Source organism: Nicotiana tabacum, chromosome 13 (genome assembly GCF_000715075.1).
Source record: "Nicotiana tabacum cultivar K326 chromosome 13, ASM71507v2, whole genome shotgun sequence".
Taxonomy (NCBI): Eukaryota; Viridiplantae; Streptophyta; class Magnoliopsida; order Solanales; family Solanaceae; genus Nicotiana; species Nicotiana tabacum.
Genome location: NC_134092.1, coordinates 50,504,853 through 50,525,533, shown reverse-complemented (window position 1 = coordinate 50,525,533; position 20,681 = coordinate 50,504,853). Strand labels below are relative to the sequence as shown.

Below are 20,681 nucleotides of genomic sequence, written 5' to 3'. Positions count from 1 at the left end.
AGTCAAAAGGATTACTGGGAGAGAACTTTATGCGGTGAAATTCTATATACTAATTACATATGCACATTAGTCTACTTATCTTCTTTTATATGTGGAGGTTTAACCGGAAGATGAAACACTGAAATAAAAGGACCATCAATAGTTTTTATTGTCGATACTAAGGAAGAAGATAGTCTTAACCACTTCTCATTTTTTACTCGCTGATACATTTGATGTGTGCATCGTTATGTTATTAGTTTCTTTAATCTTTTAAAATATTTAGTTAATATTTTGGATATATTGAGGTCATTGGAGGCTGTTTGGTTGGTGTTTTTCATACGTTGCAAGGTTGGGGAACTTCCCGTTAGTGAGGTAAGTGAGACTTTAAGTTTTGATTCTTGTTTTTTCAAAACCCGTTTTAAAAATATATTTTGTCTGCCTGGTCCATGTGTTGAGATAAAAAAATTCCTTCAGAGAGCAATTTTGATTATTGAGGTAATCAAAGAGACAATGTCAAGGCGATGACACAAAATTTGGAAAGCTTGAATATATCTGATGTCGTTATACCGGGTTCTTAACTTTATTTATTATTTGTTTCTCTATTACTGGCCTATTATTTTCTTATGAAGTCTTAAATTCTATGAATGATAGGGTAAACATCTCATAAAAGCGATTACCTCAAAATATATCATGTATGCATCATGTTAATTATTATTAAAAATAGCATATTTAATGGTTATAGTTGTTATTATATGAAAAAATGCAAATAATTAGTTGGCATATAGATATGTCACCTACATGAAATTATGTGAATTTTAATTTCAAGAAGCAGAGTGACATGAAATATATTATTTGAGAAGAATTATCGCTATACTTAAAAGTTGTTGTATTGTTTTAAGATCATGAAATAAATAGATATTCTTATTTAGACATTATTTTGAGTTTCATTAAAGGTTGAAGACCTTTAATAAATTTGATGTTGTTCTTGTGATAAAGAACATAATATATCCTTGATTCTAAATTTCAAGTTTAAGTATATGATAAATGTTGCTTTATCATCTTAGATATATTCTTTGTCATGCTGAAGTATACATATGATCAAGCCATACAAATATTACCTTGTGAGTTATATATATTAGTATTAATTTTGTGAGCTTATGCTTCTACATGGTTAACATATACATTTATTGAAATTTATGAATTGATTTATAAAATGTGGATTTATAGTACATGTGCGTGAATTATTTGCAACCTCAACAACTATATTTATATTTACAAGAGTATAATTGATCTTATAAAGTTATGTATTATATGGTGTAAAATATTTGAGATTAATGTTTATATTCAAGTAATTTGAATATAAGAATATCAATATTTAGTATGTGGGAGCATATGATCATACTTTTGTATTGGTTGGAGTATATGCGAAAAATTATTTTTAACTAAGTGAGAAAATAAAGGTGATATTAACTTAGTTGATTGTGTACAACTACAAATTATAACAATGATCGGAGTAAAAAAGAATACTAGTAAAACACGTCTCTTTCTCATTAGATTTAATAATTCGATTGTTCATGTTCGTAGGTTCATACGATATCCAATCATTTTGACCTCGACAAAAGAGTATAACCCACATTGATCATTCAAGGAAACAAACTTTTTTTAATGTATGACTATATAATCAAAGCTTTTTGATTTTATTTTAAAACATCGCATATTATAAGAGTTCGACATTCACATATAGCTTATATACTATACACTTAGTGTATATATATATATATATATATATATATATATATATATATGTATATATATATATATAGGACTAAAATAAGCCAACCCCAATACATCTTACCATTTTGATCATTTTCACATAAAATTCAAGGACTTTTGACGATGCAATCCAATAATTAATTCATTGCCTTTAATTAATGGTCTTCCTAGAATCATGTTCAGAGAAATTAGTACTTATTTAAAAAGATATCATCAATTCCCGTACATAGTGTATTCGCTAATAATGGATATCTCGTATGCATAACTTATTTAACTTTTGAATCATACCTTAGACTTTCTTTTGTTCCACCCCAATCCAACGCTAACAACCAAATTAAATATTTCATGCCCTGTCAGCTGAATATATATTTAATTAAAGATCGGCTTCTCTCCCAGACAACCTAAAAAGAAAAGGAAGAATCTCAAAATATTGTCGCCAATTGGAAAACGACAGTCCAAACAAAATGATTTCAAGTAGTATTATATCAAGTAGTATCAGTGCATAGCTTAGTGCTCCTCGAGCACATGGTTCCTAATTAGGGGATTTTTTTAGCCCAAGTCTTGAATATATGTTAAAAAATAAATTAAAAATGTACAAAAATTAAAATTAAAATCCATTTAATAGCACTTGAGATCGTTATTCTAAAATCTAAAACTTATAAAATTTAAATCTTAGATCCATTTCAAATTTTTATGCTTCCAAAATCTCCTAGACAAATGTAAGAGGAATTGCAAAATATTTTATGCAAGTAGACTCCATCCTACTATATATAGCTTGTTGGTTATCAACCTTGTTCTGTTCCTGTAACTATGCTCAATGAATCTCCGAGCTTGCAGAGAAGTGGTCTACAGTTAGGAAAATGTTTGAATAATGTGAATTCCCATTAGATTAGATTAATTACCTCTTTGGAGCCTACTAGAATTTCCAAAAACGTCAGTCACCAAGTCCATGGTGACGAACTAGTTTAAGTCCGTGCAGTAAGGCGAAGAAACTTTGGCATGATGTTCGATGTAGTGGATATGTGTCTTGGGGATGGGATCCCTCCAGTAGTGTCCGGGCCGTAATGCTCAATGGCTTCTTATATGCATGTCATGTGTAATGAGTTTTAAAGGCTTAGATTTTGTTTGTGTTTGTACTTCCTTTTTTCTATTTACTTTATTTATTAAACAAATATAATACTTAAAAATTACTAAAAAATAAGGATGACAGGATTTCCTTCCCCAACCCTAGGGGTGTCAAGTGGGCCGATCCGGACCCTAAACGGACTAAGTGGGCCGGATTTCGGGCCAGTCCCCGAGCCTTAAATAAACGGGCTTAGCGGCCCCGGGCTAAACGACCTTTTGTAGGAACCGTTTCGGGACCGGGCCCACGAACTCAGGGTCCCGGGCTAAACGGGCCGAGCACACTGGCTAAGTGGGCCCACCGGCTAAGTTGTGATTTAAAAAAAAAATTAAATAAAAATTAGAGACAAAAAGATGTTAAAAAAATATCTAAGGCAATGCCTTGTAAATTTATTATAGAATTGTGACCTAATTTTTTAATTTAAATTTAAAGACAAAAATATTGTAAAAAGATATTCAAAGCAATGCTTTGTAATTTTATTATAGTAATAAAAAATATGGCAATATCTTTCTTAGTCTTCCTCCCCCACTATGGAATGAGCACAACAATGTGCTAATACAACCATTGAGAAGAAAAAGGAACTAATCAAGATATCCAAAAATACGAGTTACATAATACATACTAACTTTTATTCATACAAGTTACATGCTATCTCTTACAAACTTCATAAATTGATTATCGTTGAAAACTTGAAGAATTCAATTCACCAACTTCATAAATTTTTCATATATTGTAACAACCTCAATATTTTTTGACTATTTTTTGGAATAAAGTAAGCAATAATAGCAAGTATAGAAGAAAATTAGAGAGAAATTGCGATAGATTGATATTGATTTTGTAAGAAAATGAAAGAATGAGGGGGATATTTATAGTTGAAAATAGGGAAAAAGTGTAATTATAAAAAGTTTGGGTTAAAACTAAGTTTGGAGGTGTTTAAATGACTATTTTTTTAAAGCCCAACATCTATTTTTTAAAATAGCCAAACGGCTAGTTTATTTTTCTAAAAAATATCCGTTTGGCCCGCCAAGGTCCCGGTCCCTTGACGGGCCAAACAGACCTGGTCCTAACGGTTTCTATGCAAGAACCGGCTCACAAAACCGGCCCAAGCCCACCTCTAACGGTCCTACCGGTCCCGGCCCACTTGGCACCCTTACCCAACCCCAACCCACGAAAACTTTGCTCTCTTCTTCTTCTTCAACCTTAGGATTTCCTTCACACATAGACATACCCAAACTCTCATTTCTTCTATTTTCTAGATTGCCAAGTTTTATTGGACATTCACTTAAAATTTAAGAAAATTCAACGGCACTGTGTGAAAGAAGACAAAGATGGAGAAAACGGTGTAGAATTTCCTGTCATTTTTATTTTTAAATTTTTAAAGTATTATATTTGTTTAAAAAAGTAAATATATAGAAAAAAAGAAGTACTAGTACAAACTAAATCTAAGTCTTTGAAACTCCATCAGCACACATGGTATGTATCTAAGAAGCCATGGAGCATTACTGGATAGTATCCTACTGGAGGGGATCCCACCTGTGTTTTTGCAAGTTGCCTAAGGAGACGGCATATTTAGCTTGAAATAATTCGTTCTAGTTAGATGCCTACATTAATTGCAAATAGTCAAGATTTCAGAAACTACGATGACAAGTCCTAATTTAAATTTTGAATCTCTATTCTCATCAATAGTGAGTACCTTGTATAAGAGAGTAACATATTGTCCTATTTTCTTGTCATTTTCACACACGCACCCCCACTCCAATCTATACATGTGGGGAACCTTCGCCAAATGCCTATTCAAAATGGCTAAACCAACCTTTTGACCAAACGCGCTTGCATCTGCGCAATTACCAAATAGTAGGCAGTGGACAATTTTTCCTTCCAGAAAAGCTCAAGCTTCCTTCCTATCATCAAAACCCAACTTTTTCTTTACTCTCTCTCTCTCTCTCTCTTTGCCTTTATCCCCTCAATTTCATGCATGTCTATTGATTTGGAAAGCTAAGCAAATAACCCTATATATCTATTCCTTTCAAGTCAAGCAAGAATACAATTCATCCAAAAAAGCAACACAAAAAGAAGAAAAAGAGTTTTAAAAATCCTATCTGTTTATCTATTTTTATTCAGACTTACCTCATTTTGTTAAAAAAAAAACAATCATTTCGAGGAGTCTCAGAAATTTCACCTTTGATATCTCCTGTATTGATTCTTCATGGATATGGTGTCGTGCGCTTACAGAGATGCAACGGCACAGAGACTATCAAGAACTAAGTACCATGAGAAAAGCACAACGAACAACTTACACCAAAAACCAAAAATTCCCTTTTTAACCTCCTCCTACTCCGACGATGAATTTCCCTACCCGTTTGGCGAATTGGATGTGGACTTGACGGAATCGGAGCTCCGGGAAACCGCGTACGAGATCCTCGTCGGAGCTTGCCGTAGCTCCACCTCCGGCAGGCCGTTGAAGTTTGTTTCCAGTTCTGAGAGATCGTCATCGTCGTCGATGATGTCATTGTCGCCGTCGTTTCAGAGGTCGGTGACGTCGACGGCGGCGAGTAAGGTGAAGAAGGCGCTTGGACTGAAGTCGAGGAAGAAGAATTCGGACTCAGTAGTGAGTGGGAATAAAAAGGGTTCTACGACTGTGGGTGAGTTGATGAGGGTCCAAATGAGGGTTTCGGAGACCACTGATTCTAGGGTCCGACGAGCCTTCTTAAGAGTAGCTGCTGGCCAGGTTTTTGTTCATCTTTTCTTTGCTGATAAAATTTTATTTGACACACTTTCCTTTGTATAGTATGTTTAGAAAAGAACGACACACTTCTTCATTTGGAAACAATTAACTTTACGCTTTCAGTATTACCCTTAATGAAACTTTTAATTAATTGAGCACCCTAGGACTTATGGTTCATCAAAGCCGGATGTGTGGTAGGCACACGATAGAATGCCGAGCCTAGTATTTAAGTGGAGAAAGGCAGATGAGGGGGCTCATTGTCCACGGAGTTCCAAAGCTGGAAACTTCTTTGTTACTTGTCCACGGAGTTCCAAAGCTGGAAACTTCTTGGTTACCAAAAAAGGAATAAAAGGATTAATTTGCAGCAACTGAACTGTCAAGTTACACAGAGTGATTTCAGATTTTAAGCAGGTCCTTGTTGATAGAACTGATGTTCTTTTCTCCATCATTTCTAGTATAATCACATGACGTCAAGATTTTTTTTTTTAATCACTAATACATCCGTTTAAAAGATGGCCAACAAGTTTATTGATGTCCTTCAGAAACCATGTTTTTGGTATCCTTGGTTATAAATGATAGGTTAAGAATAACAGAACGGATGATTCTTATGGGCAGTGCGATGAGTATGTGTAGCGTTTTAGCTACTATTGGAAAATAAAAAGCAGTAAAGAAAATGCAAGAAGATTCTAAAAAAAGGTTTTTCATCGACAAAAGATGGAAATTACACTGATTCCTAATATATTAGTACTAAATTCCTCCGGCTGTGACAAGTGTACTGATCCAATCATAAATCAACACCCTAGTACTATTTCCCAACGGATAAAAAGTTGGCAGGACACTGTCATTCTAAAGGGCTAGGCCATACTTTTTTAGGCAAGCATAATAGCTAAAAACCTAAGGGACTAAAATGATAATATGAAACTATTCTTATTTCTGGATTTGGGCCCAACTCCATCAGACCCTTCTCTTCATTTCTTCTTCATTCATTTCAAGCTGAGCGGATAGTCCGTTCCGCTACTTCCCGCTCCCCTTTGAGAATGTCGACAATCAAGGTCGAAATTCTGGGAATTGAGAAGTGAGGAAGGAATAATCCTCCCAAGTAGCATCCTCCGTAGCTAAGTTGGTCCATTGAACCAGCATTTGGGTCACCACCCGATTCTTATCATTCGCCGATCGAGAATTGCCGCGGGCTCGGCCAAAAGTTGACCATCTGGTTTGCTCAAGGGTGAATCTTTTGCTGGAAAAACATTTGGCCCAAGCTTCTTTTTCAGTTGGGACACCTTAAAGACCAGATGAATTCAGGATTCACTGGGAAGCTGGAGCTCATATGCCACTGGACTAATCTTCTTGACTACTCGGTAAGGTATATAGAATTTAGAGGCTAATTTTAGATTCTTCCTTAATGCAACTGACGTTTGCCTGTAGGGCTGTAGTTTGATGAAAACCATATCCCCTACCTCATAAACGCTCACTCCTTTTACTATCTGCATATTGTTTCATTCGAAGCTGAGCCTTGACCAGATTCTCCTTCTATTGCTTGTTCACCATTTGTCTTTTCTTTAGCATTTGATTAACTGCTCCCACTTAGATTGTGTGGCTGAGGAGGTTCGTATCCATAGAGAGCCTGAAATGGGGTCATACCTATTGCCGATTGAAAATTGGAATTATACCAAAATTCTATTGGGGAGAGCTATTTGTTCCATCCTTTGGCTTTTGGCCTGTCACACGCCTTAGATAGGACTCAAGGCATCTGTTTAATCTCTCTGTTTGCCCATCCGTTTAGGGGTGATAATGCTGAACTTAATTTGAGCTGTACCTGCATGCTTTTAAAAAGCTCTTGCCAAAAGAGACTTACAAAAATGGGATCTTTGTCCGACTCGATAGAGCAGGGCATTCCATGTAGTTTGCACACAAAATCTAGGAAGGCTTGAGCTAGTTGAGTAGCATTGTAAGGATGAGACAAAGCTATGAAGTGAGCCTACTTAATACATCAGTCTACCGCCAACAAAGTAACATCTTTTCCATGCGACTTTGGTAGACCCTCAATGATGTCCATGGATATGTGCTCCCAAGCCCTTCCGGAATTGGTAATGGTTGCAACAAGCCGGGGTAAGCCACACTTTCATCTTTGTTTCTTTGACAAATTTCGCATTCTTGTACAATGGTCTTCACATCCTTAATCATTTTTGGCCAATAAAAAATGGATTTTAACTTTTGATATGTTGCGTGTATACCTGAATGTCCTCCCCAAGTTGATGAATGCATGTTGTGAACCAGTTTGTTCCTGAGGTTCTTCTGATTTCCAATCCAAACCTTCCCTTGAAATCTTAGCAATCCCAACTGGAATGTGACTTCAGGTACTGCTTTTGGATTTATAGATAGCTTGGTGATTAGTTCCTGGCCTCACTATCTTCTTCGTAGCTTTCCTGGACTTCCTAGGCCCATTTGGGCTGGGTCACACTGAGACTCAAACATTCTAAGTCTGATTGAACCACTTTGGTTCCTCCCCCTTCGAGACAATGCATTAGCTATAATGTTTCTTTCCCTTGCCTATAATGTATTTCATAACTTAATCCCATCAATTTCGTTACCCATTGTGTTGTAATGATGTAGTGATGCGTTGGTCTCTTAGGAATTTTAGACTCAAATGATTTATCTGGATCACAAAGTGATTGGGCGGGAGGTATAGTCTCTATCTAAGTTGCTCGGACACGGGTGCGAGTGTCCGACACGTGTCGAATCCTGAGGTCGGATCCTTCCAAATGTAAATTCTAAAATTCGGGGATATGGATCCTAGTACGGATAGGGGTGCGAGGATTATGCTAAAAATAATTTAAAAAAATAAAAAAAATAAAAAAAATAAAAAATCTCTAAATTATAAGAAATTTTGTGGATACTTACGTATAACAGTATAACTTGTAAAGCATGGATTTATTTTTATTCTAAAGTTGTAGATAAATAAAGAATTGATTTTCTGGATACGGTATGCTCTTTCCTTCAGATTTACCCTAGTTTTGGTTCTTATTTCGGGAATCAACTTGTATCTCGTCTCGAATTTTTCCGTCCGTCGTGGTCAAAGTACCCAGAATTGTTTGACCAGATCCGGTACGAATCTCATACTCACATCCATACTAGTGGCGTGTCGACACAGGTGCGGTACCTAAACCGCCATGTCTGAGCAACTTAGGTCTTCATTTCTCAACGGCCAGAAGAAGAGCTATGAGCTCTTTGTCATATGCTGACAGGCCCAAGTGCTTTGGGCTCAAGGCTTGGCTCAAAAAAGCAATGAGCCTATTGTGCTAAGAAAGCACTGCCCCTACGCCTAGTCCACTGGCGTCGACTTCAACAACAAATAGCTCCGTAAAATCTGGCAGAGCTAATACCGATGCTTGAGTCATGGCCATCTTCAAAGCTTCAAAAGCCTTAGTAGCAGCGCCGTTCCACACGAAACCACCCTTTTTTAATAAGACTGTTAAGGGCTTGCTAATCACAGTGTAATTTTTAATGAGTTGGTAATAACCTGTTAAACCAGGGAACCCTCGTAGACCCTTAATTGCAAACAGGTTTAGGCCACTTTGAACGCTTAGCAAACAGCTGATGCTCAGTTAACAACTTAAACACCATGCTATGTGTTCCATATGTTCTCCTAATGAAACACTGTAGACCAAGATATGGTCAAAAAAAGACCAAAACAAACTTTCTTAAATATGGTGGGCCAAAATGTGGTGCATTAGGGCCTGAAAGGTAGCTGGTGCCTTTGTAAGACCAAACGGCATACCAGTGTACTTCCACTGCCTATGATGCGTCTTAAAAGCTGTTTTGTGTTCATGACCCGCCTTCATCCTTATTTGATGATACCCCGATCATAGGTTCAATTTAGAATAAATTTGAGCTCAATTTAGCTCATCAAGCAAGTCTTCCACCACGAGAATCGGGTACTTGTTTTTAATTGTGGTATTAGTGAGCCTCCTATAGTTAACACACATCCTCTAAGATGAATCTTTTTTAACGGGGATAACTGGAGATGCAAATGGGGATGTAGTTACCGTCCCTGCTTCCAGCATTTCACGGATACTCTTTTCTATTATGTCTTTCTGCTCGTGTGAATACCTATAGGGTCTTTGATTAATAGATTTAGAACCTGGCAATAACTCAATTGCATGATCACATGATCTCTCGGGGTAAAGTGGTTGGTTCACTAAACACCAAATTAAACTCCTTCAAGATTTTTTCCACCCGGGCTGGAATTTGTTCACTGTTGGCCCCTACTGATTCCAGTTGACAAGTTTGGGCCACCCAATTACATTCTCCTTGACGTAATAAACCTGCAATCAGCTTGGTATCGTTATGACCCAATCCAATTGAATCATGATAACTAACCAAGGTTACCATTCTTGTGCCTCTCATGAATGTGACACTATGGGGCCTGATATGCAAGAATAGGTGCCATCAAGTCAATCCAATCCATGCCGAGCAACAAATCACATCCACCAACCTTCATCACACGAAATTCAAATTCGAAACCCTCTCCTTGCATCTGCCATCCAACCTCACGGCATATGGCACTGGTAACCTAGACTTCTCCATTGGCAACCCGCACTCTCATAGGTCTGACCAATTTTTGCACATCCAATTGTAACAAAGCTGCTAATTGTGGATCAATAAAACTGTGGATGGCTCCACAATTGGTTCACTTTTCAAAAGCCCCGCAATTTTAATGGTATGGGCTTCTGTATGGGCCATCCAACACACTAATCGCCGCTTACTCCTCTTTCCCGTTATTTTCAAGTTTGCTCAGACTCATCTTTAACTCCTGAACTTTACCCTTTCTCTACTGTAGTCTCACCCTCACTGCCTTCCAATGTGTTAAGCGCCTTGGTTTTGTATTTATGCCCCGTAGCCCATTTTTCATGACAGCTATAACATAGCTTTTTATCTCTTAGGGTTTCCAAAGAGGGTGTCTTATTCAGGTTTAATGGACTTCGGGCCACATATGGTGTAATAGCTTTGATGTTTTGGTTGGCTTTTGGGCTTGGGGGAAAAGTAATCCTGAGTTGGGTAGTGGAAATTCTTGGGCCTTGGACGGTTTTATAAATGGCTGATAGTGTATTCTCATGGAGTTTAGCCACCTCCATAGCGTCTGTCAATGTGGATTAGAAGCTCGAACCATGGATTGTAATCCACCCACAAAAGAATAAACAAAGTATGCTTCATTTAATGAGGGATTAATCAGTAAAAACAAAGTTCTTCAAACATGTTAAAATAACTTTCCACATCAGGCCACTGTTGCAGCCTATTTAAATCAATGACAATATCCATGGGCCTTATATTGCCATACCTACGACATACGTCCAAACAAAAAGTCTCCCAAGCAATTGCTCCATCATATAAACATCAAACCAGGTGTCCATTTTCTCCTTGATGTGCATAGCGACATAACTCATCTTTTCGTCTGCTGATACTTGATAAAGCTCACAAAAAAAAAAATAAAAAATTCGCACGTTCCGATCCAACCCCTTGGGTTTTTACAGTCAAGCTCAGGGAAAGATAACTTGACTTTTGGGCCTCTAAACTGCTGGTTTGTGTTTATTGGGGTAAGGGAGTTTGTCTGAATATTGGGTTGAATACTAGGTTGTGTAGTGAGTTCGTAAGTTGGTAAGTTGAACATTGCGCTGGGCACTGGACTGCACAAAAGAACTATTCAGAATAGCTTGGTATGCAAGGGGTGGAAAGAAAATTTGAGGTGTGGTGTTATGTGAAGTGACAGGAGATGAAACTTGGCTATAATTACCTCTCACCGGATAGTCTAACGGATAGTCTAATCCGCCACAGTATGCTGAGCTAGTTAAATCTAGTAGCTAGATGTCACGACCCTAGGCCATGACACGTATTTTCTGCTTTTGGCCTAGGTCCGCACCGATTTGTCTTCCAGGTTACGCCACCTCGAGCCCTAAAAGCGCGCGTACAATGTGAACTCGTGTCATGCCTTATAAAGCTCTTCACTTCCTCTTCCATTCCAATGTGGGATTCGCCTAAGGTGACATGTGCACCCCTTCTTTAGAAATTTGCCAACTTAGAAGCCTGCCAGTCCTGCTTGATCCGCCCTCATCAGTCCGCCCTTCGTTATGGGCATCACATTCCCCCCTCCCCCCTTTCCCCTTCCCCCGAGGACTCAACGTCCTCGCTAATGTTTGCCTCACCATCGTATTGAGGGAGATTCGGCTTTGATGCCGTATTTGTCACGACCCAAGCACATGACACGTATTGTTCGCTTTGGGCCTAGGCCCACACGGATTTGTCTTTTGGGCTACGCTACCTCGAGCCCCAAAAGCGCGTGTACCATGTGAACTTGTGTCATGACTTATAAAGCTCTTCTCTTCCTCTCCCATTTCGATGTGGGATTCGCCTATGGTGGCACCCCTTCTTCAGAAGCTTGCCAACCTAGAAACCTGACAGTCCTGCTTGACCCGTCCTCCGTCATGGGCATCACACTAGATGGGCCTCACCTTCATTACTTGATGGTCTTGTTTATCTGAAGTGGGAAATTCATTGACATGGATTGGTTGGAAAATGGGATTCATTTAAAATGTGTTGCTAAATGAGTTTGATACACATTTATAGATAAAAATAGTACTGGAATGTTCTTTAAACTGCACCTTAATGGTTAGATTGTTTCTTGTACATTCCAGCTTGGAAGGCGTCTTGAGTCAATGGTTCTACCACTGGAGCTCTTGCAGCAGTTCAAAACCTCAGATTTTCCAAATCCGCAGGAATATGAAGTATGGCAGAGGAGAAACTTGAAACTACTTGAGGCTGGACTTGTCTTGCATCCGTACTTGCCTCTGGATGAGATAGACACACGTCCTAGACAGCTTCAGCATATTATACATGGGGCTTTGGTAAAACCCATGGATACGGGGAAGCACAGTGAATCAATGCAAGTACTCAGGAATCTTGCGACATCCCTCGCCTGCAGATCATTTGATGGGTCGAGTCCCGAGATATGCCATTGGGCAGATGGCACTCCATTGAATATCCGATTCTACCAAATATTGCTTGAAGCTTGTTTTGATGTGAACGATCAGACCTCTGTTATTGAAGAAGTTGATGAGGTCTTAGAAATCATAAAGAAGACTTGGGTAATACTTGATATAGACCAGATGTTCCATAATATTTGCTTTTCATGGGTTTTATTTCATCGATATGTTTCAACCAGCCAAGTTGAAAAAGACCTGCTATTTGCCGCTGATAATCTGTTATCGGAGGTAGCAAATGATGCCAAGGCAGTAAAACAGCCAAGTTGCTCTCAGACCTTGAGTTCTCTGCTTGGCTTGATCCTAGGTTGGGCTGAGAAAAGGCTGCTTGCATATCATGACAGCTTTTACAGGGACAATGTTGATATCATGCAAAGTCTTCTCTCTATGGGTTTATCAGCTACCAAAATTTTGGTCGAACACAATTCGCGCAACTATCAGAAGAAGAAGAAAGAGGTTGATGTTGAATTTAGCAGCGTTGATACTTACATCAGGGCTTCGATGCTCAGCGCCTTTTCTCAGGCAAGTTGGTCTTTGCGGTTTAGTTAACCTCACCATGTAGTACAAACATCATATCGAGAACTCCAATTTGCATTATTAATTTAAGGGGGTTTCAGTGTTTTCCTGCCCTCTTTCTCAGGAATCTAGAATGACGTCGTTGGTACTTTACCTATATTTCTCATCTCAGATACCCCCTGACTTGAAGCGAGAGTTTTTTCCGCTCTCACAGAAAGTACTTCCTGGTAGTGTAGAGCTTCATAAGGATACTGATAATCTATATTTTTGTGCTGTATGTATTTCGCTCTCCTTCTCACAGATTGCAAATTAAAACTGTCTTCTGTCCCCTGAATTGCATTTGAATCTTTCTAGCTTTAGTTTTTTCCTGGCATTTTCGAACTTTTCCCATTTATTTCTGGAGTTTATTTAATCCTTCTAACTTTCATGATTTGGTCTAAGTTAATTCTTGCTCCATTGATGGAAAAAGTGACTAACTCTGCCTACTATGCCTAAAGACAGGAAAAGGAGAGGTTGATATCAAGCAGAAAGTCCTCTAAGAAACAGCAGAATTCACTTCCCAACCTTTCCATCCTGGCCCAAAATGTTACTGATCTGGCTTTCAATGAGAAGGAAATATATAGTGCTGTTCTGAAGAGATGGCACCCTATTGCAACTGGTGTAGCTGTTGCTACACTTCATGCTTGCTATGGAAGTGAGCTGAAGAAATTTGTTTCGGGGATAAGTGAGTTGACTCCAGATGCCCTACAGGTGCTGATAGCAGCTGATAAGCTGGAGAAAGATCTTGTACAGATGGCTGTTGCGGATGCTGTTGACAGTGAAGATGGAGGAAAGTCATTGATTAAAGAGATGACTCCTTATGAAGCTGAAGCTGTGATAGCAAACCTGGTGAAATCATGGATAAGGACTAGAATAGACAGACTTAAAGAATGGGTCAACAGGAATCTGCAACAAGAGGTATGTCTCCTTCTCCTGTTGTTTCTTTATTTTAGTGTTCAGTTTCTGTTCTTGTACTAATGTCTGGTGCCATGGACCATCACCATTGTGCTCAACACTGTCATCATATTCGGCATTAAGAAGCTGGAGGATTTGGGATTACCGTGTTGAAAATATTTCTTTCAGATTGTGAAATTCTTTTCCTGTAATTCCCTAATGTTTTGACACTACCCCTTAAGTGATAGCACAAAAGGGAAGAGCGCGAGCCCGTTTCACTCAACAAAAGTATAGCATTTAACTGTCAAGTCTACCCAGTATTATACACCTATTCTGTAATTTGTGTCTTATCTGCTAGTCTAAGATTTTCCTTCACTCAACTGGTATGCCTGGAAGCTGCCTCTCAATCCAAAAGGGAGAAAATTAATGGGATCTGTGTTCATCTTTGTTTTTGGCTCTCATTGTCTCACCTTCCCCCACCCCCACCCCCACCCCGAAACATAAACTATAGAAGAGAGAGAGAGAGAGAGAGAGAGAGAGAGAGAGAGAGAGAGAGAGAGAGAGAGAGAGAGAGAGAGAGAGAGAGAGAGAGAGAGGAGAAGAGCTGTAGTGCAAGTCCCAATTTAACTATTCTACTGGCACCGATTAGCGAATATTTTTGTTAATTAGAGAGGTTAAAAGTGTGATACCTCTTTTGTCGAACAACACTTGTTACTCACACAAACTCTTTTTTGAGCTTGAAATGTGTGGAGATGATAGTGCTGTTGCTTCCTTCATATGTTGACTTCTTTAATGATGTATGACCTAAATCTTTACATTGACTACTTGAATCATCTGAAATTAAAGGGCAGCCCGGTGCACAAGGCATCCTGCATTCAAGCAGGGTCCGAGGAACGCGAGATGCCTTGTGCATCGGGCTGCCCTTTATTTCAGATGATTCAAGTAGTCAATGCAAAGATTTAGGTCAGACATCATTAAAAGAAGTCAAACGCATAAAGGAAGCAACATCACCTGAAATTGGAAGAGGAAAATGGATATGGTCTGCCCGTGCTGGTTGGTCATGCTGTATACAAACCTTAAACACACAGCTAAGTAGTACAACATCACCTGACCTTTTGCCTCCTTTTGTAGGTCTGGAACCCTCATGCAAATAAAGAGCGATTTGCTCCCTCTGGAGTGGAGGTCCTACGCAGCATAGATGAGACTTTCGAAGCATTCTTTTTGTTACCAATACCTATGCATCCAGCTTTGCTTCTAGAGTTAATGAATGGCCTTGATGGATGCCTTCAGAACTACATATTGAAGGCTATATATGGCTGTGGTAAATATTAATTTGGCTGCAAAGTATAAAATGGTGTAACAGTTACGTTATAGACCATTAATTTCTGGTGTGGTTGCAGGATCTCGAAGTACCTTTGTTCCAACTATGCCTGCTTTGACTAGATGCTCAGCTGGGTCAAAGTTTAGTGTGTTCAGGAAGAAAGAGAGGCCTCCTATGGTTTTGCATAAGAAATCTCATAGTGGGACCACTGATGGAGATGATTCTTTCAGTATACCTCAGTTGTGTGTCCGTATTAATACTTTGCACTGCATACGAAAAGAATTGGATGTGCTAGAGAAAAGGACAATTTCCCAACTGAGGGATAATTTACGTGTTCATGATGATAATCTTGTTAATGTGCTGGGCAAAGGTTTTGAGCTGTCAGCAGCTGCTTGTCTGGAAGGGATCCAGCAGCTTTCTGAGGCAATTGCATATAAAGTCATCTTCCATGAGTTGAGTCATGTCTTCTGGGATTACCTTTATGTAGGGGATGTTTCATCATCCTGTATTGAACCTTTCCTACAGGAGCTGGAGAAAAACCTTGAGATCATATCAGCAACAGTTCATGACAGGGTCCGGACACGTGTAATCACTAAAGTAATGAAAGCCTCTTTTGATGGATTCCTGTTTGTTTTGCTGGCCGGAGGACCTTCTCGTTCTTTTTTATTGGCTGATGCTGCAATTATTGATGAAGATTTGAAGTTCCTAATGGATCTATTCTGGTCGGATGGGGATGGATTGCCAGCTGACCTTATAGACAAGTTTTCAACTACTTTGAAAGGCATTCTTCCTCTTTTCCACACTGATACTGCTATTCTAATTGAGCAATTTGAGCATGCAGTTCAAGATAATTTTGCCCCTTCAGCTAAATCCAGACTTCCCTTGCCTCCTACATCAGGTAACTGGAGTCCAACCGAGTCCAGCACCATTATGCGCGTTCTGTGTTATCGAAATGATAAAATGGCAACTAAGTTTCTAAAGAGGAACTACAACTTCCCAAAGAAACTGTAACCATTCACATGGTTGGAAAATGAGTGAGGTGATGTTAGCCAACTGTAACACTGGATCTTGGATTAGGTTGTTCATATTAGGCAGCTGCGTGATTATTTTGTACAGAATACTTGTGATTTATTGAAGGCATATGACTTGATTGTGAGTAAGTTAACAGAGGAAAACGTCAGTTTGTAAAGTGAGATCTTGAGGACTACTGTCAAGGGAGTGAAAGCATATCGTGTATATGTGAAGAAGTGCTACAAAGTTTATCTTATAGACGACTACATTACCAGCTGAATGGATGTCATTCTTGTTCCAAACCTTCTATGTACCTTTCCAAATGTTCTTTCTCCCTGATAGGTAAAATCCTAATGCTTTTTGGATATGTAGCTGTATTTTCTTTGTTTTGTGTTTTATTATGTATTCCGAAAAGAAAGGTTTCTTGAGCTTTTTCCTATGGAAGTTGAGAGAGAGAGTTTGGTTTTGTTCCTGAGATATGCTTAACTGCTTGAAGTGGGTGGTTTGTTTAACCATATATGTTTTTTACTTGAAAACTTACATTGCCAAAATGACACTCCCAATTTTAGTATGGCGAACTATGCTCGACAATGCGGCAAAAGTTTTTGGAAGTTCCTGCAAGTGGTTCTCTCTTTTGCATTCCACTTAAGATTCCGCTAGACGAACCAAAAATGTGACTTGATCTACACTTGATGTTAATATATTTCAGAGTTCCACTAGACCATAGCTGCTGGGAACAAAAGATGTGACTTGATCAACAGTGCATGTTGCTTCCAGATTCTATGCAACTCATGTAAAATTAGACTCTGGATCCTTATTTTGCATTTTTAGACATGATACATCATAGTTCATATCGCCTGGCATCATTAAACACGTTGTCTTGTGATATATGGGATTTATTTGTTAATAATCATATCATGCTTACACTTAATACTTGATTGATTATTATAAGCAGCGGAACCAATCTTAATACCAAAATCACATGTAATCTAGACAACTAGATAATAAAGTTTTACAGGTTAAACATAACTTTTCAGTTATGTGAGCCTTCAGTTCCACATCGTCTTATTGGAATCTCCCCCACCCACATGATCATGATCCCCGAACGTTTCACGATTTTCTACCGTGTTACCCAAAAAATATTCGGAAATAACAATTTCGTGTGAGCGAAATTCTCTAGGAAAAAGAGGCACAAAATTTGGCCACCCTCTCTGTCCTCCCTCTAGGTAGAAAACTGATCACATCCAATTCACACCCAATTAAGGAATATGAAACGGTCGTTACAATAATAAAATCCAACGCGAGGCGGGGTTGAATCCACATGGAGTTTGAAGTGGTGTTGAGGTAAACACTCAAGAGAGAAACTCGGAATAACTAAATTTATCTTCCAAACAAAAGTGGGTAACTGTTATCTAAATAACTGCTAAGAGATTTAACTAACTAGTGAGCAAATAATGGTTGAAATGTTTCAAATGTTTTTATCAAATAAGCAAAAGCCTAGGGTTGTAACCTTAACCTAGGTGTAAATCTAATGGGTAAAGTAAATCTATGCTTGCTTGGTAGATCGGGGTTTGTTATGACTCTCAATACTCAAGTACCCACTCAATACCTCTCGGTTAATGAGTGATTATCCCCAAATTGGCTTTCTCAAGACCAAATAAGTAGCAATCAAAACATTGAATATGAGTCCAGTTGGATTATCCCTATCTCTAGTTCAAATCCTTTAATCAAACTAATCAAAACTTCAACTACTTCAATTTCTTGTTAGCCAAGTTTTCCTAAACTAAGTTCCTCTTTCTCAAGGAAGAACTAAGTCAAATAGACATGAATTAATATCTGCAACCATTAATTCTAAGTATAAAGCATAAACAAGGCTGAATAACATCCACCCAATCAATAGCAAGCACTAATATTAAACACCCACTAGAGTTGATCGCAACCCTAGATAAAATCTTGCTACTCATAATAATTGACATAGAAAAATAAAAAGAAGTAATTGAAGACATAAAACTAGAATTAAAGTGAAAAATAAATGGGTCTTCTCTAATTGTTGCTCCAAGTTGCCCAAAATAGCTAAATATAACCGATAGCTGCTGCTATAGTACAAAAATTGACCTAAAAAAGTGTTCCTAGTCTATTTACAGTGTTCTGAAATTCTTTGACAAAAATACCCTTCAGAGGGTTCTGCGGCCGCGCATAAGCTTCTGCGGCCGCACAATTTTGTTGTGGACCGCACGTTGAGGAGGCTTCAGACTTGTCTATTGCAACCTCTCTGATCTTTCAGTCTTCAGCAATGCGAATCTCAAGTGCGACCGCAGTTTTTGGCCTGCGGACCGCATTTCTGCATGATATCCCTGAAGCTTCAGTTTCTCCTTTGCGGCTGCATATCATGTTCTGCGGACCTCACTGTTCTTTGCACTTCTCCTCTTGATTGTTCTGAGTTGGAATATCTCCTCTTTAAGTTAGATTTTGTTGTTGAGCTTACATTCTCCAGCACACCTGCAATTCACATATTTTCATTAGATTCGAAAACAAAAACCACTTCTTTCGGACTAAAAACTAAAGCAACAAGGTACTAATAAGTGGTTATAATCCACACTTATCAACTCCCCAAAACTTAAGTCTTTGCTTATTCTCAAGCAACTAGATTAGTTCCTTCCTTCCCTCAATGAAAGTTCATTTCAAAGAGTTACTTATAAGTCATTTATACTCAGTTGGTACTAACAATTAGCCACAATACTCATGCATTCTAAACAAGGTGTCAAAATTTTCAAAAATGTGCAACTTGCATGTAACTCTAGTGTGACATTTGAGCTTCACGAATTGACTTCATTCATCAAGGACTCTTGTTCTTTCATGTAAATCATGGTGGACTCCAAACCTTTCCTCTTCTACCTTCCATTTTCCATGCTCACTTCAAGATTTCACACTCAATTTCTAGAGCAATAAATGTTTCACTCTTCTCTTACAAAGGAATGTCACAAGTAAAGCTTCAAGTAGCATAGGCTACCTTCCATTTTCCACGCTCACTTCAAGATTTCACACTCAATTTCTAGAGCAATAAATGTTTCACTCTTCTCTTACAAAGGAATGTCACAAGTAAAGCTTCAAGTATCATAGGCTTGTCCCTCATGTAAATCTCCACTAATAATAGGACTTCTTTCGGGTTGTAATGAAGGCTTTTGGATCGGGGTAGGATACCATATGGGATGTAAGAGGTTATACCCTTCTTTAAGCACTTCACATCACATTTCTTGGCTCACACTTGCCAAACCCTCTTAGAGGCATTTCTTTTTCTTGGGGGCTAGATGGACTTGCCATCACTCTTTATTAACCATTTCAATCTTTCTCTCTCTTGATGTTTATTCTAGAGGTGCTTGCCTCATTCAATTTCATCAATCTCCCTTTTTGTTCTCTTTTTTGTGTTTCTTTTTGTTCTTTCTTTTCTTGCTTTCTCTTTCATGAAGATCATTTCTTTTCTCTCTTTTCAATGCCCTAATACCTATTTTAGATTCCTCAACTTCTCCTCAAACTTAGGCTTTGAGCCACTTACTACATATAAGTGCTTAGGAAGGTTCAAGTGCGAAGAGAGGATTATGTTCAAAATGGGTAGAGGCTTATATCATGATTAACAACAGAGAAAGGCTAAAGACTCAAAGAGGTTGACTAGGGATAACGATCATATGATGGGAATAGAAAGCTCAAACGGTCCAAGGAAAGCCTACAATCATCTTTCAGACCTAGCAAACTTAGAATTTCGCCTTGAAGCACATTCAGAGCAAGTTCTAGACTATTCACTCAAGTACTTGGACTAGCAACAAAATTTCATCTCACCTCTCATACAACTAGACCGTAAAAGAGGATAGAGTCTAAAACCCACAATAATCACAATTGTTGCTCTCAAATGCACACGCAAGTATACGTGGCCGTACAAGTAATAAAATGATAAATCGAGTGTCGAACCCACAAAGACTTGTGTTAACTACCCACTAATTTCACCAAGATCGTTATTCAGTCGAGTCAATCAGAGTTCAAAAGTGTGATTATGCTAAGCAACAGATGTAACAAGTAACTAATTAATCAAGCAGACAATAGTTGTTGTGTATTCAGTAGAGGTGAATATTCCAGGGTTGTAATCGATTCACCAATCCTATTGCATTCTAATTAACTCTCCCTTTCATACATCGCTCATGGTTACTAAATAATCAAATAATTGCTCTCATAGTATTCTCTCGAATTACTACTTGCCTATTAAAAATAGATTAA

The 20,681-nt window shown here is 38.4% G+C and overlaps 1 protein-coding gene across 2 annotated transcripts; it reads left to right on the top strand.

Moving 5' to 3' along the window:
• The first annotated feature begins 4,701 nt into the window (after window positions 1-4,701).
• Window positions 4,702-16,717, top strand: LOC107800426 (protein unc-13 homolog). 2 transcript variants are annotated; one of them, XM_016623593.2, is made up of 5 exons: window positions 4,702-5,603; window positions 12,290-13,156; window positions 13,652-14,107; window positions 15,215-15,404; window positions 15,484-16,717. In XM_016623593.2, the coding sequence occupies exons 1-5, from the start codon at window positions 5,082-5,084 to the stop codon at window positions 16,413-16,415; spliced, it is 2,967 nt and encodes a 988-aa protein (XP_016479079.1). In that variant the 5' UTR covers window positions 4,702-5,081; the 3' UTR covers window positions 16,416-16,717. The 2 variants fall into 2 exon arrangements, with proteins under 2 accessions (XP_016479079.1, XP_016479080.1); XM_016623594.2 differs by having other exon boundaries at window positions 4,780-7,709.
• The last annotated feature ends 3,964 nt before the right edge of the window (window positions 16,718-20,681 follow it).

Bases quoted from the DNA above. Each gene is read 5' to 3' on its own strand.
- LOC107800426 (XM_016623593.2), top strand. From the start codon at position 5,082: ATGGATATGGTGTCGTGCGCTTACAGAGATGCAACGGCACAGAGACTA. The intron at 13,157-13,651 runs GCAAGTTGGTCT...GCCTAAAGACAG, and splicing joins TGCTCAGCGCCTTTTCTCAG to GAAAAGGAGAGGTTGATATC. The intron at 14,108-15,214 runs GTATGTCTCCTT...CTCCTTTTGTAG, and splicing joins ACAGGAATCTGCAACAAGAG to GTCTGGAACCCTCATGCAAA.